Raw genomic sequence first — 15033 nt, 5'->3', positions numbered from 1 at the left:
ACAGGATTTAAGAATATAAAAAGTTGCTCAGAACTGCTGTGTAGCCATTAAAATGAAAATGAAGAATGTTTGGCAGGAAAATATGATCATGATATATTAAGTGCAAAGAGTAAGTTATAAAACTTTACATAGAAAATTACTCAATATTTGCAACAAGAATGACAAAAAATAAATAGATTAAGAATGAAATTAAAATTTTAATTTTGGTTAATCCCTGGATCACAATCTGTTTTTATTTTCTACACTTCCTAATTTTCCTATAACATATATATTAAGTATTTACTTAAAAATGTATAAGAAAGCTATAGTACATATACACAATGGAGTATTACTCGGCCATTAAAAAGAATACATTTGAATCAGTTCTAATGAGGTGGATGAAACTGGAGCCTATTATACAGAGTGAAGCAAGCCAGAAAGAAAAACGCCAATACAGTATACTAACACATATATATTGAATTTAGAAAGATGGTAATGATAACTCTGTATGCGAGACAGCAAAAGAGACACAGATATATAGAACAGTCTTTTGGACTCTGTGGGAGAGGGCGAGGGTGGGATGATTTGGGAGAATGGCATTGAAACATGTATATATCATATATGAAATGAATAGCCAGTCCAGATTCGATGTGTGATACTGGATGCTTGGGGCTGGTGCACCGAGATGACCCAGAGGGATGGTACGGGGAGGGAGAAGGGAGGGGGGTTCAGGATGGGGAACACATGTATACCTGTGGCGGATTCATGTTGATGTATGGCAAAACCAATACAATATTGGAAAATAATTAACCTCCAATTAAAATAAATAAATTTATATTTTTAAAAAACAAGGAAAAAAATTGTACTCAAGAAAATTGTATAAATCCTTTAAAAGGCATCTATAATTCTAGGTAAATGAATTCAATCCAGCAAATATTTATTTAGTCCCTACTTGCAGTACTGCAATTTAATTCTGATACTGACCATCCAGAGTTAGCATCAGACCCCACAGATTTATGGACCCAATCCTCCAAAAGATTGCCCTCATTTCAGATGCCAGCTGCATTTCAAAGGATTCCAGACCATGCACACTTCTGACCAAGTGCCTACAAATTCAGATAGTTCCCACAACTTCCCTCAAGTTTAATAATTTGTTAGACAGACTCATAGAACTCAGAAACATTCTACACTTCGATTTCCAATTTATAATTATCATTATAAGGGAACAAATCAGTTCAGTTTGGTTCAGTTCAGTCACTCAGTTGTGTCCAACTCTTTGCGACCCCATGAATTGCAGCACGCCAGGCCTCCCTGTCCATCACCAACTCCCAGAGTTCACTCAGACTCACATCCATCGAGTCAGTGATGCCATCGAGCCATCTCATCCTCTGTCGTCCCCTTTTCCTCCTGCCCCCAATCCCTCCCAAAGAGTTAACTCTTCGCATGAGGTGGACAAAGTACTGGAGTTTCAGCTTTAGCATCATTCCTTCCAAAGAAATCCCAGGGCTGATCTCCTTTAGAATAGACTGGTTGGATCTCCTTGCAGTCCAAGGGACTCTCAAGATGGTTTTCATTCCATTCCCAAAGAAAGGGAACAAATCAAGGCCAGCCAAAGGGAGAGACACACACAGCAAGGTGTAGGAGGGTTCTGAACACAGCTTCTGTGCCTTCTCCCTGAGGATCAGGGTATGGCCCCATCCTGGCACACCCAAGTGTTTACAAACCTGAAAGCTCTGCTGAGCTTGGTGTCCAGAGTTTTTATTGGGGGTTTCATTGCATAGCTGCAATTGATCAAATCATTGACCACACAAATGAATTCAATCTCCATTCCTTCTCCTCTCCTCTCCCCTCCCCAAAGGTCAGGCTAGCTCACACCCCCAACCCTTGAGTCACGGGGTTGTTTTTGAAGGTCAGCCCCCATCCTGATTCTTCTCCTCGGCATACACTTTGGTGTGGTCTAAGGATATGGAGTGTTGCTCCCAGAAACCAGGGACAAAAGCCAATCAAATTTTCTGTCTTCAATACTACTGCCTTTAAGAGACTAAGATAGGCACTGGCAGTGGGGAGAGAGAGTCCGAGCCTGTGTGGAAATACAAATTTTAATAAAATTTAAGACTCTCTAAAATTGATATGAAAGAAGGTCAATGTGTCAGTTGGATGATCTAGACCAGACAGAACTAAATTATTACAAAAATAAACTTCATAGAGTGAGTAAGGATCTGGCCAGTCACTGATTAATTGTGTGATCCTGGGTAAGTTACTTATCTTCTTTAAGATGTAGTAATATATGCATAATGAGAATTAATTTTTAGAATTAAAAGAAGTGTGTATTAGCCCATTGCTAAGCACATAGAAGAAACTCAAATAAAAGGTAGCTTTGATTTTTTGGTCTTAAATTTTTGCTGAGCAGAAGAAATGGATTTTAATACATGGAAAGAGTTCAAAGGGAGAAAGAGAGGTAATATCAATATAATAGAGACAGTATAAATGAAAGTGTATAAAGTATACTCAAAATACTTTTTTCCTGTTTTAACAAAAATCTTCATGAATTTACTGTTTAAGCATTAAGCATCATTAGTCGTTGTGAATTCTGACCTCTGCGCCATTGCTATCCTAGTGAGACAGTACTCAGCATTGGTGGCATCTGTTACCTGCCGTGCGGAAATAACAGTATAAAGGAAGTGAGACCAAGGACTCACAGATGGACTTCAGGGCCTCTATAAATCCCCTAAAAATACCTCTCCTGCCTTTGGCATCCCAGCGATTCCCTATTTGTCTGCTAACTCAGCTCAGTAATGAAAAAGATGGTTTATAAATGTCACAGGGCTTTTTAAGGTACAACGGCATCGGGAAAGGGGGGAAGATCCCTTGGAGGAGGGCACAGCAACCCACTCCAGTATTCTTGCCTGAGAATCCCATGGACAGCATTTTGATATACATGGACTATGGTCCACAGGGTCGCAAAGAACTGGACACGACTGAAGTAACTTAGCACACACATCAGAAAGGATTGGTCTAAAGTGCTTCTCAAACTTGTGTACATTAAAGTCATTCGTAGATCTTGTTAAAAGTAGATTCTGGTTCAGTAGGTCTGGGATGAGATCTGAGATTGTGCATTTCTAACAAGCTGTCTGCCAAGGTAATGATGCCAGGGCCTTTTAGGGAGCCACACTTTTGAGTAGCAAAAATCAGATCTGGAAAAGAAGCACTTCCTAGTGTGTGTTTGTGTTTCAGTGTGTTACTTAGCAGACTAATTTTTTTAAAATTTTAAATTATTTCAAGTTATCTCACCAAATCCTTTAATAATTTTTCACAATTAACCTATTTATAATTTTCACTTAGTTGCTCGTAACACAAGTATGCACAATAAATACAAAATTGTTTTAGTATCTGAGTAATGAATCAAATGTTTAAATTTTCCAAAATAGTCCCACTTCTGCTTGGTTTAAAAAAAAAAAAAAGCGGACTAATCAGCAATTGGAGTGTGTATTCTTTACTGAATATTTAGGTTAAAATTAGGAAAAAAAATTGCAACAGTGACCGTAATAACTCAATAACCTGTTTTCCCACTTCACCTGATGTCGTCATTCTTTAAGTCACTATAAAATACTCTTCATTCTTTCCCAGTATAATCTGTTGCCCAGTTGCTTCATCCACCCCAGAACTGCCTAAATCCAAATGGGCTACAGAAAACAGATAGTATGTGCAACCTGCTGATCATATCTGACCTGCATTAGGCGTGCACCATTTCTTATGGCTTCCATGGAACCATCCTTCACTAACTGGCCCCAGAACTTAAATTCAGTGTTTTATCTTAATTAGATTATCATATATACACATATATGATATATATATGTGGTGGTGCTGGTGCTCAGCAGTGTCCAACTCTTTGGAACCCCATGGACTGTAGCCAGCCAGGCTCCTCTGTCCATGGGAGTTTCTAGGCAAGAATACTGGAGTGCGTTGCCATTCCCTATTCCAGGGCAACTTCCCTACCCAGCAATCAAACCTGCGTCTTTTACATCTCCTGCATCGGCAGGTAGATTCATTATCACAGGCGCCACCTAGGAAGCCCTGAAGTCCCCCACAGAAGAAAAGTGGGAAAAGGGAAATAAGTGAAACAAAACTGGTAAAATGTTAATAGCTGCTAAAGGTAGGAAGTAATTATATTAGTCTCTCATAATGTCCACAACACAAAGTTAAAAAAAAAATTAAATGGTTTTGGTGTAAATTCAGTCTGTGCCTTATCTTACCAGTGACTTTTTAGGAGGTAGTTAAGGTCTTCCCCTAAAGAAAAATCTAGTCATTCCACTTAGCCTAAAGAGGTGCTGCTGCTGCTAAGTCACTTCAGTTGTGTCCGACTCTGTGTGACCCCATAGATGGCAGCCCACCGGGCTCCGCCATCCCTGGGATTCTCCAGGCAAGAACACTGGAGTGGGTTGCCATTTCCTTCTCCAGTGCATGAAAGTGAAGTCGCTCAGTTGTGTCTTAGTGACTCCATGGACTGCAGCCTACCAGGCTCCTCCGTCCATCAGATTTTCCAGGCAAGAGTACCAGAGTGGGTCTCCATTGCCTTCTCTGAGGAAGCCCTATATCCCCAATTAATACATTATCTGAAATTTTTGGTAGCTCTAACTGAATTTAATGTAGCATCTTTATCACTCAATTTTACTTTTACACTTTTGGTCAAATATTGGGTTTTACTGTTGAATGGACCACAGAGATAGTAGTATAAATACAGCCATTATTGGAGGCCTTCTAAGCAGAGAATTTTTTTGCATTGGCATTTAAATATTTTTGGTCTATTTTATAAATAAGTGGCTTACCTGTTAATCAGTATAATGATACTTTTTACAGGAATTAAATCAAATGCTATCAGAAACACCACCAGTTTGGAAAGGATCATCAAAGCTATTTCGAAATCTTAAAGAAAAAGGTAAGTTAACTTTAGTATTTATGTATTTTAGTACTGACACTGTATTGCTTATACTATTATACATGTATATTTTCCTCATGCTTAAATAACTTTACAGTTATATATGTGTCTGTGTACAGAGAGAAAAAAACTAAAAAGAAAAATACCAAAATATTAATAATGAATGTTTCTTGATAGTCAGGTTAAAGGTGGTTTTTATGTTACTTTATTTATGATACATTATTCATATCTTCTAACAAAGTGAACTTTCAGTTCAGTTCAGTTCAGTTCAGTCGCTCAGTCGTGTCCGACTCTTTGCGACCCCATGAATCGCAGCACGCCAGGCCTCCCTGTTCATCACCATCTCCCAGAGTTCACTCAGACTCACGTCCATCGAGTCCGTGATGCCACCCAGCCATCTCATCCTCGGTCGTCCCCTTCTCCTCCTGCCCCCAATCCCTCCCAGCATCAGAGTGTTTTCCAATGAGTCAGCTCTTCTCATGAAGTGGCCGAAGTACTGGAGTTTCAGCTTTAGCATCATTCCTTCCAAAGAAATCCCAGGGTTGATCTCCTTCAGAATGGACTGGTTGGATCTCCTTGCAGTCCAAGGGACTCTCAAGAGTCTTCTCCAACATCACAGTTCAAAAGCATCAATTCTTCAGTGCTCAGCCCTCTCCATAGTCCAACTCTCACATCCATACATGACCACAGGAAAAACCATAGCCTTGACTAGACGAACCTTAGTCGGCAAAGTAATGTCTCTGCTTTTGAATATGCTATCTAGGTTGGTCATAACTTTCCTTCCAAGGAGTAAGCGTCTTTTAATTTCATGGCTGCCGTCACCATCTGCAGTGATTTTGGAGCCCAAAAAAATAAAGTGTGACACTGTTTCCACTGTTTCCTCATCTACTGAGGTGAAATGATGGGACCAGATGCCATGATCTTCGTTTTCTGAATGTTGAGCTTTAGGCCAACTTTTTCACTCTCCACTTTCACTTTCATCAAGAGGCTTTTGAGTTCCTCTTCACTTACTGTCATAAGGGTGGTGTCATCTGCATATCTGAGGTTATTGATATTTCTCCCGGCAATCTTGATTCCAGCTTGTGTTTCTTCCAGTCCAGCGTTTCTCATGATGTACTCTGCATAGAAGTTAAATAGGCAGGGTGACAATATATAGCCTTGACGTACTCCTTTTTCTATTTGGAACCAGTCTGTTGTTCCATGTCCAGTTCTAACTGTTGCTTCCTGACCTGCATACAGATTTCTCAAGAGGCAGGTCAGGTGGTCTGGTATTCCCACCTCTTTCAGGATTTTCCACAGTTTATTGTGATCCACACAATCAAAGGCTTTGGCATAGTCAAGAAAGCAGAAATAAATGTTTTTCTGGAACTCTCTTGCTTTTTCCATGATCCAGCAGATGTTGGCAATTTGATCTCTGGTTCCTCTGCGTTTTCTAAAACCAGCTTGAACATCAGGGAGTTCATGGTTCACGTATTGCTGAAGCCTGGCTTGGAGAATTTTGAGCATTACTTTACTATCATGTGAGATGAGTGCAATTGTGCAGTAGTTTGACATTCTTTGGCATTGCCTTTCTTTGGGATTGGAATGAAAACTGACCTTTTCCAGTCCTGTGGCCACTGCTGAGTTTTCCAAACTTGCTGGCATACTGAGTGCAGCACTTTCACAGCATCATCTTTCAGGATTTGAAACAGCACAGTTTAAAAAAAACCCTTTTTAACCATATTGAGAAGTATACATTATATTTACCTATAGAAAGTATTTTTCAGAAATACTGATTTCCAAATATATTTTTTCTTCTTTCTGTTTACTTCCAGGGGATTACAGACTTTCTTAAATTTAATCAGTATGAAAAGCTTATTGGGTATATCTTTTGGCTGTACAATTTGAGCATTTTTCTGAAGACAAAACTCACTGCAAAATCCAATTGTTTCAATTTACTGTATTACCCACATCTATATATATGTTAACTCATTAATTTGTGTATGTCCTTGCAATCAAATTATATAGCTGTTACTGCAATTTTCTTTTACAGTGTACTTTTTATAAATATTTATAGTAGAAACTAATCAATATAATCTCTTTAATCTTATCAAGGAATGTTTCTTAGAAATATATATTTTTATATTCAAATATAAGAATATGCAAAATAAAAATATAAAGCAATTGTATAAACTTACCTTTTTCTTTTCTATCACTTAACCAATATTGGTTTGAAAATAATTTATTTAATATGAAGATAACTACTTTAAAAGAGTAGTTATAATTCATATATGTTTATCCTGGTGGCTCAGAGGTTAAAGCGTCTGCCTCCAATGTGGAAGACCTGGGTTCGATCCCTGGGTCAGGAAGATGCCCTGGAGAAGGAAATAGCAACCCACTCCAGTATTCTTGCCTGGAGAATCCCATGGACGGAGGAGCCTGGTAGGCTACAGTCCACGGGGTCGCAAAGAGTCGGACATAACTGAGCGACTTCACCACTACCACCACCACCAAGTAGAATTAGAAATTCAAATTGCTTTTACCTAGATCTCATGGACTCTGGATGGAGGAGACACCTGATCTTTAATTGTAGGCTTTTCATAACTAGGGTTTACATATCTTTGTGAAGTCTGGGCTACAATATCTTTAAAGTTCTTAGAAATTTTTTTCTGGAAATTGTGTTAAAGATTGCCATTCAAATCTTAGAGTGGAATGATAGGATCAAGAAAGTTCAAAGCTCAGAAGAATGGGGTAAATTGGTGAATGTAAAAAATATTTCCTTGATACCTCTCATGGGAAAATAAAATTGGATCAAATGTAATCTAAGAAAGATAAATGGATAGAAGCAGGAAATTCTTTTCAGTTAAAGGGAGGCTTAAATCTGGAAGCTATAGGTTTAGGCAAGTCCTAATCCTACTTAAGTTGTATGCAGATTTGTACTTTTTTCAGGGGAGATAATGTATTCAATGCTATCCAATAGAACTATCTACAGTGGCCGGAATGTCCATATCCCTAGAGTCCATAGCCTTGAGTCAGTTGTGGCTATGAAAAACCTGAAATGGGACTACTGTATCTGAGGAATTGAATTTTAAATTTTACTTACTCTTAATTATTTCTAAATTTAAGTAGCCCTGTGTGGTCAGTGGCTACCCTGTAGAACAGTGCAGATCTATGTCATAGTGATGGGATTATCAAGGTAACCCATGTACCCAAGTTTTAGAACTATTGGGTTAGGTAAAGTAGAGAGTTACAGTCTTATTTTTTAATAAAGAGATTTGGTGGAAGAGGAATCTTAAAGCTAAGTTTTAGAGCTGTTGAAGACTAACTTACAAAGAATTCTATCAGCTTAAAATACAACCCAGCAAGAAAATGTTAAACAGTTTTACAAAAATTTAATTGGTATGTAACATTTATGGAAACATGAATTACACAGACTTAGTTATAATAGCCAGCTGTAATATATCAGGATATAGGAACTAAAGAGTGTGGTGCTTTTAAAGGAACTTCCCTTAGAATTTTTTAAATTGAACTTTCAAAGGAAACCTAGTTGGCATCTTTCTTATCCTCTTTTTCTAAATATCACAAGTTTACTATATGCTTAGCTTTTACCATTATTTTATTTTTGACTCTGGGTGACCTTAAAACAAATTGAAAGATTAGTCTTAATGATTCTCCATTTTTGTAATTAAAAGCATGAATCTACAGTTCATGTTTAGTAGTATTTTCTCTTCTCCTTGATCATTTTTATTAAATTTTATCATGAGCTTCTCACTTTGTGTTTCTCTGCTGTGGATGACACCACCTCAGAAACCAAAAACTCCTCGAAACACCTCAAAAGCTCTGTACTTCCAACAAGTGTCTACTGCAGTACTCATGATTAAGACACCTACTGTTAAGTAATCCTTCACTGAGGGGACTCTTGAGTTGATTACCAAGTAAAAGATGTACAGCAGATATTGAACTTCTTTTCACGAACTGGCATCTCTTGTGTATTCCACTACATCAGTTAGAACTACAGTCAGTGAGTCTGGATTGTGGAGATACAGAGCCCATTTCCAATTCTTTTTTTTTTATTTGAGGGATCCCTATGGAATCTAGGTATTGTATCTTTATACACATTGACCATTCCAGAATCTTTCTCCCATAACATTCATGGCAATCAACCAGAACTATGTCTATAGGTCACAATATTCTAGTATAAACAAAAGACGGGAATGCTTTCAGGCCTCCTAGCTCGGTCCCTTCACCTCTCCTGACAGACCGCCTGACAGTGCCTCCTCTTCTCTTTGTTCTGTAACAAAGAGGATAGCCTCAAAGAACATCAGGTAAAGTGGAGTTTTAAGGTTCACAATCTGATCATTTAAGGATTTTTATACTGTTTTACCAAACATGAGGACTGTCTCGTATCTGGATGAGTATTATTGGCTTATTCCTGATTTTAATTTTCTCAGGATCTGCTTGGAAAATCAGTTAAGCCATTAATTCTAGTTTTGGGTGTCATCATTCAAAAGCAAGAATTTGAGTAACAGAATGTATATTTTTATTTACTTTAAACAAACTCCTTTTAAAGTTTATAATTATGAGATTACAGAGAACTCAGGATGCAATATGCAGAAAGTGTAAGCCATTTAATTAAAATTAAAATTTCTTAGACTTAATAGAAGCATGAAATGTATCAAGAATAGTGAATGATAACTTAAAGGCAGAAAAGTAATAACTATAGAGTTGTAGTTTTTGAATGCAATACAGCAGTCAGATCTCTAAGCAAGAATATCTAAATGTTCTATTCAAGGATGTCTAAGAAGTCATTAAGCACTTCGTAGAGTTAACCATTTTCAACATCTAATCTTTAATTAGATTCATATATTGAAAGCTCTAGCAACATGTTTAAAATTTACAGCTATATGTAAATATTATTAATAATTTTGCTTTTGTGTCAATATATCTGGAAGGATTAATGTGAATTTTGTTTCTAAGAGGGCATATGAAACAAAGTAAAATTTATTTCTTGCTTCTTTTGCTCTGATCTTATGGTAATAGTTTGGTCTCATTTAAAACAATATTTAGCATCTTCTTTAAAGTCTGAATTTTTTGTAACTATTACTTACTGCTATTATAAGAACAATATTTTATTTGATAAATATGAAAGAGAAATATTTTATATATAGCATAACTAATACTATTTTTCTTCTAGGTGTGATTTCTTACACAGAGTATCTTTTTCTTTTATGTATTTTAACAAGTAAGTATACTCCTTAAATCTATTTCTGGATGCAGTTTTCTTTCTCAAGCATAACCTTGGGAAATAAATCTTTTTTTAGATTCTCTTACTTTGAAAATCAGTTTAGTTCTATCCACACTGTCTTGCAAAATTCATGTCTAAATGCCAGTGGAAAATGCTAAGCATAATACTATGAAGTGTCAAAACCATAAATATGATTACGGCTTATGGTATAGTAATAAAATGCTCATAAATTAAGAATTTAATATCCTACATCAATCCTTGTGGTTTAATCTATGTGGGAGCCTAAAGGTAAGGACAAGTAATAATTTGTAAATTTTCTGCTACACTCATTCAAGTCACATTTTCTGAAAGATTAGTGTGAAAGATTAGTGTGTCTTTTAACTACTGAGTCCATCAGGAGACCCATCATACATCCTCCAACAGCTTCATTATTCTCTTCTTTTCATATGCAGCAATTCTATATGCATAGTTTACTAAAGTGTTCAGTTAAATTTCATTGCATTTAATGGGGGAACTTACACCCTGTAGTTCACTGTGCTCCAACCATCTATCTGACATTTTAAATCCCTGAAGTCTCATTTGTACTTTCTGTTCCTTCTACCATCAGTGCTTTTCCTCTAGATCCTCCAGATAATAAAAATAATTCAGGTTTTCTTTGAAACATGAAAGGTTAGGGAAGCCCTACTTAACCACTCTCCTTAATATAGCTCCCTCTTCCACCCCTCCCTTTTTTTCCCTGTCCAGTGTTGTATTTTCTTCATAGCACGGAAACTATTTGAAAGTATTTGTTTATTGGTTTACATGTTTTTGTCTGTGTGGGTCCACAGTAGCAAAGATTTTATCTTTTTTGTTCATTTCTGTATTAAGAACAGTGTCAGGTACATGGTAGCCTCTCAAAAAATAACTGGCAAATGAACACAAGAAAATGACTATTGGAATTTCCAACTGTGGATATTTATGGAGATGTGTGGAAAAAAAGAACATCAATAAAACTGCATCATTAGAAACCAGTCTTAAAATTCCTGTACTTCTATGATTGGAAGATAACACAGCCACTGTTTTATTCTGAATTTAGTGATGGATAATGTTATGTTGGAGTTCTGTCACAGGAAGTTTGGGAAATGTGTATGTGTGTGCACATGTGTGTTTCAAAAATTACTGCCTTTTTTTTTCTGACCTTGCTTTTTTTCTCCTGGCTCAAAATCATTAAAATGACTGAAGAAAAGTATTTTGCAGTTAGTAATAGTACTGCCGGAGGACGTTCCAGACTGGAAAGCCATGGATTTTAAGTCCGGTCAAGGATGAATGCCACCATGGAAATTAGGAGAGTGGGTGCCAAGGAGTGTCTCAGAGACTTGTTCCAAAGTTATCTTGTTAGCTAGAACAACTTTGGATACAAAATTAGAAGTTATATGTCTCTGAACCAGCATAGTGGTAGGTACAAGTAAAACAAAACTGGTGAGGAAAACCACATGCTGAGTTTGGACAGGATTGGTTTTAGCATGTTAGAAAAAATCCCATATAGTGATTTTTGCTTGCTACAGAAAAGTTAGGATATTTGAGTGCTGTGATTCTTCACACACACAAACACACACACACACACACACACACACACACACACACAAACCATTTATGGGTGTTGTTTAATTATAATTTTTCAGTTTAAACTCTTTTTCTAAGATGAGTTCTGAATTCCAAATGGAGTCACAGCACTCAAAAATCCTAACTTTTCTGTAGTTATGGGTGTTGTTTGGGTCTTCCCTGGTAGCTCAGTGGGTAAAGAATCAGCTTGCAATACAGGAGACCCCCGTTCAATTCCTGGGTCAGGAAGATCCTCTGGAAAAGGGATAGGCTACCCAATCCAGTATTCTTGGGTTTTCCTGGTGGGTCAGATGGTAAAGAATCTGCCTGCAATGTAAGAGGCCTGGGTTCCATGCTTGGGTTGGGAAGATCCCCTGTGGGAGGCCATGGCAACCCACTGCTGTATTCTTGCCTGGAGAATCCCCACGGGCAGAGGAGCCTGGCGGGTTATAGTCAATGGGGTCGAAAAGAGTCGAACAAAACTGAACAACTAAGCACACAGGAAGTGAGCTAGATAATCCGTGTTAGCTGTCTATAGTTCCCCCGCTCCGCCTTTGCTTTTTATTACTTTTGACTTTATTCTCCCTTCCAAACAATGCTTGAGGACTTCTTTCTGTGTGTGTGTATCTTCAAGGTCTTTTTAAAGCTTAAAACTTGGTCATTGGAGATGGTGTAACTTTTTATTTCTTCCTCGAGTGAGTGAGAATGAAAGTAAGTTTAGATTCCTAAAATACATGCAAAAAATGAACTTGCATAAAAGGCTTTCATTTCCATTATTTTCAGAGACAGCTATTACTGATTAAGAAAGCAAGTCTATGTGCTTCGCTTTGCTGGGTTCACAATTTCAAAACACATAGTGGCAAGTGTACCTGTGGGAGGTCCCTTTTTAAACTTTTTGCCAGTCATCTCAAAAGAGGTCAAATGTTTTGAAAAAGGCATGCACACTGAGATCCGCTTTGAAGGACGCGTTCAAGTTTTCTTCTGTCCAAGCATTCTTTTTGCTTTAGAAGTGGAGGGAGAAGAGGTATTGAATCTTATTATAAGTTTCTTTAAATTACAGCAATTCATAGTGTATGAAAGTCTTTCTCAGAAAAGCAGTTTTTCCTTGTATTTGGGGGAAATAAGGAATTAATTATTCAAGTCCTTTTTATTTTATATTTCTGTATTTGAAGCGTCTGGAAGTTCAACCCCAAGTATGTAATCTCTCATGCCTGACTTTTTTGTGTGTGGGTCATTCTGTTATAATTTCTCCAGGATTTTAGGCTGGTCCATTGTATTGTTTTTTTGTGTGTTTTTTTTTTTTTGCTGCTGCTGCTGCTCTAACTCGCTGACATATTTAAAATATTTCAAATGTACTGAGATGATATTTTCCTTTCAAACAAAGTGACAGAGTTTGGAAAAGAAAGAACTATTTATTTTTGGAAGGAAGGTAATCAGATTTTACTGTCAATGATATGCAGCAAGTATCACACAAGTAGATTTCAAGTGTATTATCAACTGTGTTACTAAGTGTGCTCATATATGAAGCAGAAGTATATATACTTACCTATAGCTTTTATTATATTTAACTAATAGTAACATGTTGCTTTTTATTTCTTGGTTAAAGTATTTCTGCACAGAATATGGATTGTTTACAACTAATGTGGGTTTTGAACTTTGAAAACATTTTTCCATTTCACAAATACTTTCCTGTTTTTGTCTGGCAGAGCCACATGCAGGTTTTAGAATAGCTTTCAACATGTTTGACACAGATGGCAATGAGATGGTGGATAAAAAGGAGTTTTTGGTGGTATGTATATTATTGATTACATTTTATCAATACATCTATTGCTTACTTATATTTTTTATGGTTTTGCATTATTTAGAATACTGTTGTAGAAAAAGGGCTTCCCTGGTGGCTCAACAGTAAAGAATCCACCTGCAATGCCAGAGACTTGGGTGTGACCCCTGGGTTGGGAAGATCCTCTGGAGGAGGGCATGGCAACCCACTCCAGTATTCTTGCCTAGAGAATCCCCATGGACAGAGGACCCTGGCAGGCTACAGTTCATGGGGTCGCAAAGAGTCGGACACGACTGAGTGACTAAGCACAGCACATTGTTGAAAAAAGAGTAAAAGTGTTATGCTTTTACTTTAATAAAGTATATTATTCTCATGTACTTCATTTTGAATTATTTTTACACTATAAAATATAAATCTATTCAGTATATAAAGATGATTATAGGGCTTCTGAGGTGGCTCAATGATAAAGAATCCACCTGCCAATGCAGGAGACAGAGGTTTGATCCCTGGGTGGGAAGATACCCTGGAGAAGGAAATGGCAACTCACTGTGGTATTCTTGCCTGAAAAATCTCATGGACAGAGGAAGCTAGTGGGTTATAGTCCGTGGGATCTCGAGAGAGTCAGCCATGACTGAGTGACTGAGCACACACACACGTGAAGATGATTATAATTGTTTACACATATTCTGGAGGTCTGAAATGTATATTTTCCACGAAGTGAGAGACAGGCAATCCTGGGCTTACACACGCCCAGACCCTCTCATGTCAGCCACCCAGCCATAGGCAGCTCTTTGCCTGCCTGTGGAAACTTCCTTCCTTCTCTTTAAAGGATTTACAATATTTTTTTTCTCTTCCACTCGTTGCTGCCTTGTATTCCAGTCTTAGCCCATTCTCCTATTGCGTTCCCTTGTCTTTGACCAAGGGCTGATAAGCGTGTTCTTGGTATTTGTCATTCAGGCTTTCTTGCCTGACTGGTCCCATGTTGGTGCTGGTCTGGCAGCATCATCAGCTACTCACTCATCTTTTTTTTTTTTTTCATTAGTTTTTTTATTTTTTAAATTTTAAAATCTTTAATTCTTACATGCGTTCCCAAACATGAACCCCCCTCCCACCTCCCTCCCCACAACATCTCTCTGGGTCATCCCCATGCACCAGCCCCAAGCATGCTGCACCCTGCGTCAGACATAGACTGGCGATTCAATTCTTACATGATAGTATACATGTTAGAATTCCCATTCTCCCAAATCATCCCACCCTCTCCCTCTCCCTCTGAGTCCAAAAGTCCATTATACACATCTGTGTCTTTTTTCCTGTCTTGCATACAGGGTCGTCATTGCCATCTTCCTAAATTCCATATATATGTGTTAGTATACTGTATTGGTGTTTTTCTTTCTGGCTTACTTCACTCTGTATAATTGGCTCCAGTTTCATCCATCTCATCAGAACTGATTCAAATGAATTCTTTTTAACGGCTGAGTAATACTCCATTGTGTATATGTACCACAGCTTTCTTATCCATTCATCTGCTGATGG

General features: G+C 37.6%; 1 protein-coding gene across 2 annotated transcripts in view; it reads left to right on the top strand.

Moving 5' to 3' along the window:
• Positions 1-15033, top strand: part of MICU3 (mitochondrial calcium uptake family member 3) — an 85507-nt gene that overhangs the window by 37170 nt on the left and 33304 nt on the right. For both annotated transcript variants that reach the window (XM_027962686.2, XM_015104575.3), the window contains exons 4-6: positions 4837-4915; positions 10089-10136; positions 13427-13509. In XM_027962686.2, coding sequence (XP_027818487.1) covers positions 4837-4915; positions 10089-10136; positions 13427-13509 — 210 coding nt within the window. The remainder of the gene's footprint in view (positions 1-4836; positions 4916-10088; positions 10137-13426; positions 13510-15033) is intronic.

This window comes from Ovis aries, chromosome 26, assembly GCF_016772045.2.
Source record: "Ovis aries strain OAR_USU_Benz2616 breed Rambouillet chromosome 26, ARS-UI_Ramb_v3.0, whole genome shotgun sequence".
Taxonomy (NCBI): domain Eukaryota; kingdom Metazoa; phylum Chordata; class Mammalia; order Artiodactyla; family Bovidae; genus Ovis; species Ovis aries.
Note: the sequence above shows the minus strand (reverse complement) of the source record. Positions and strands in the feature narration are given on the sequence as shown.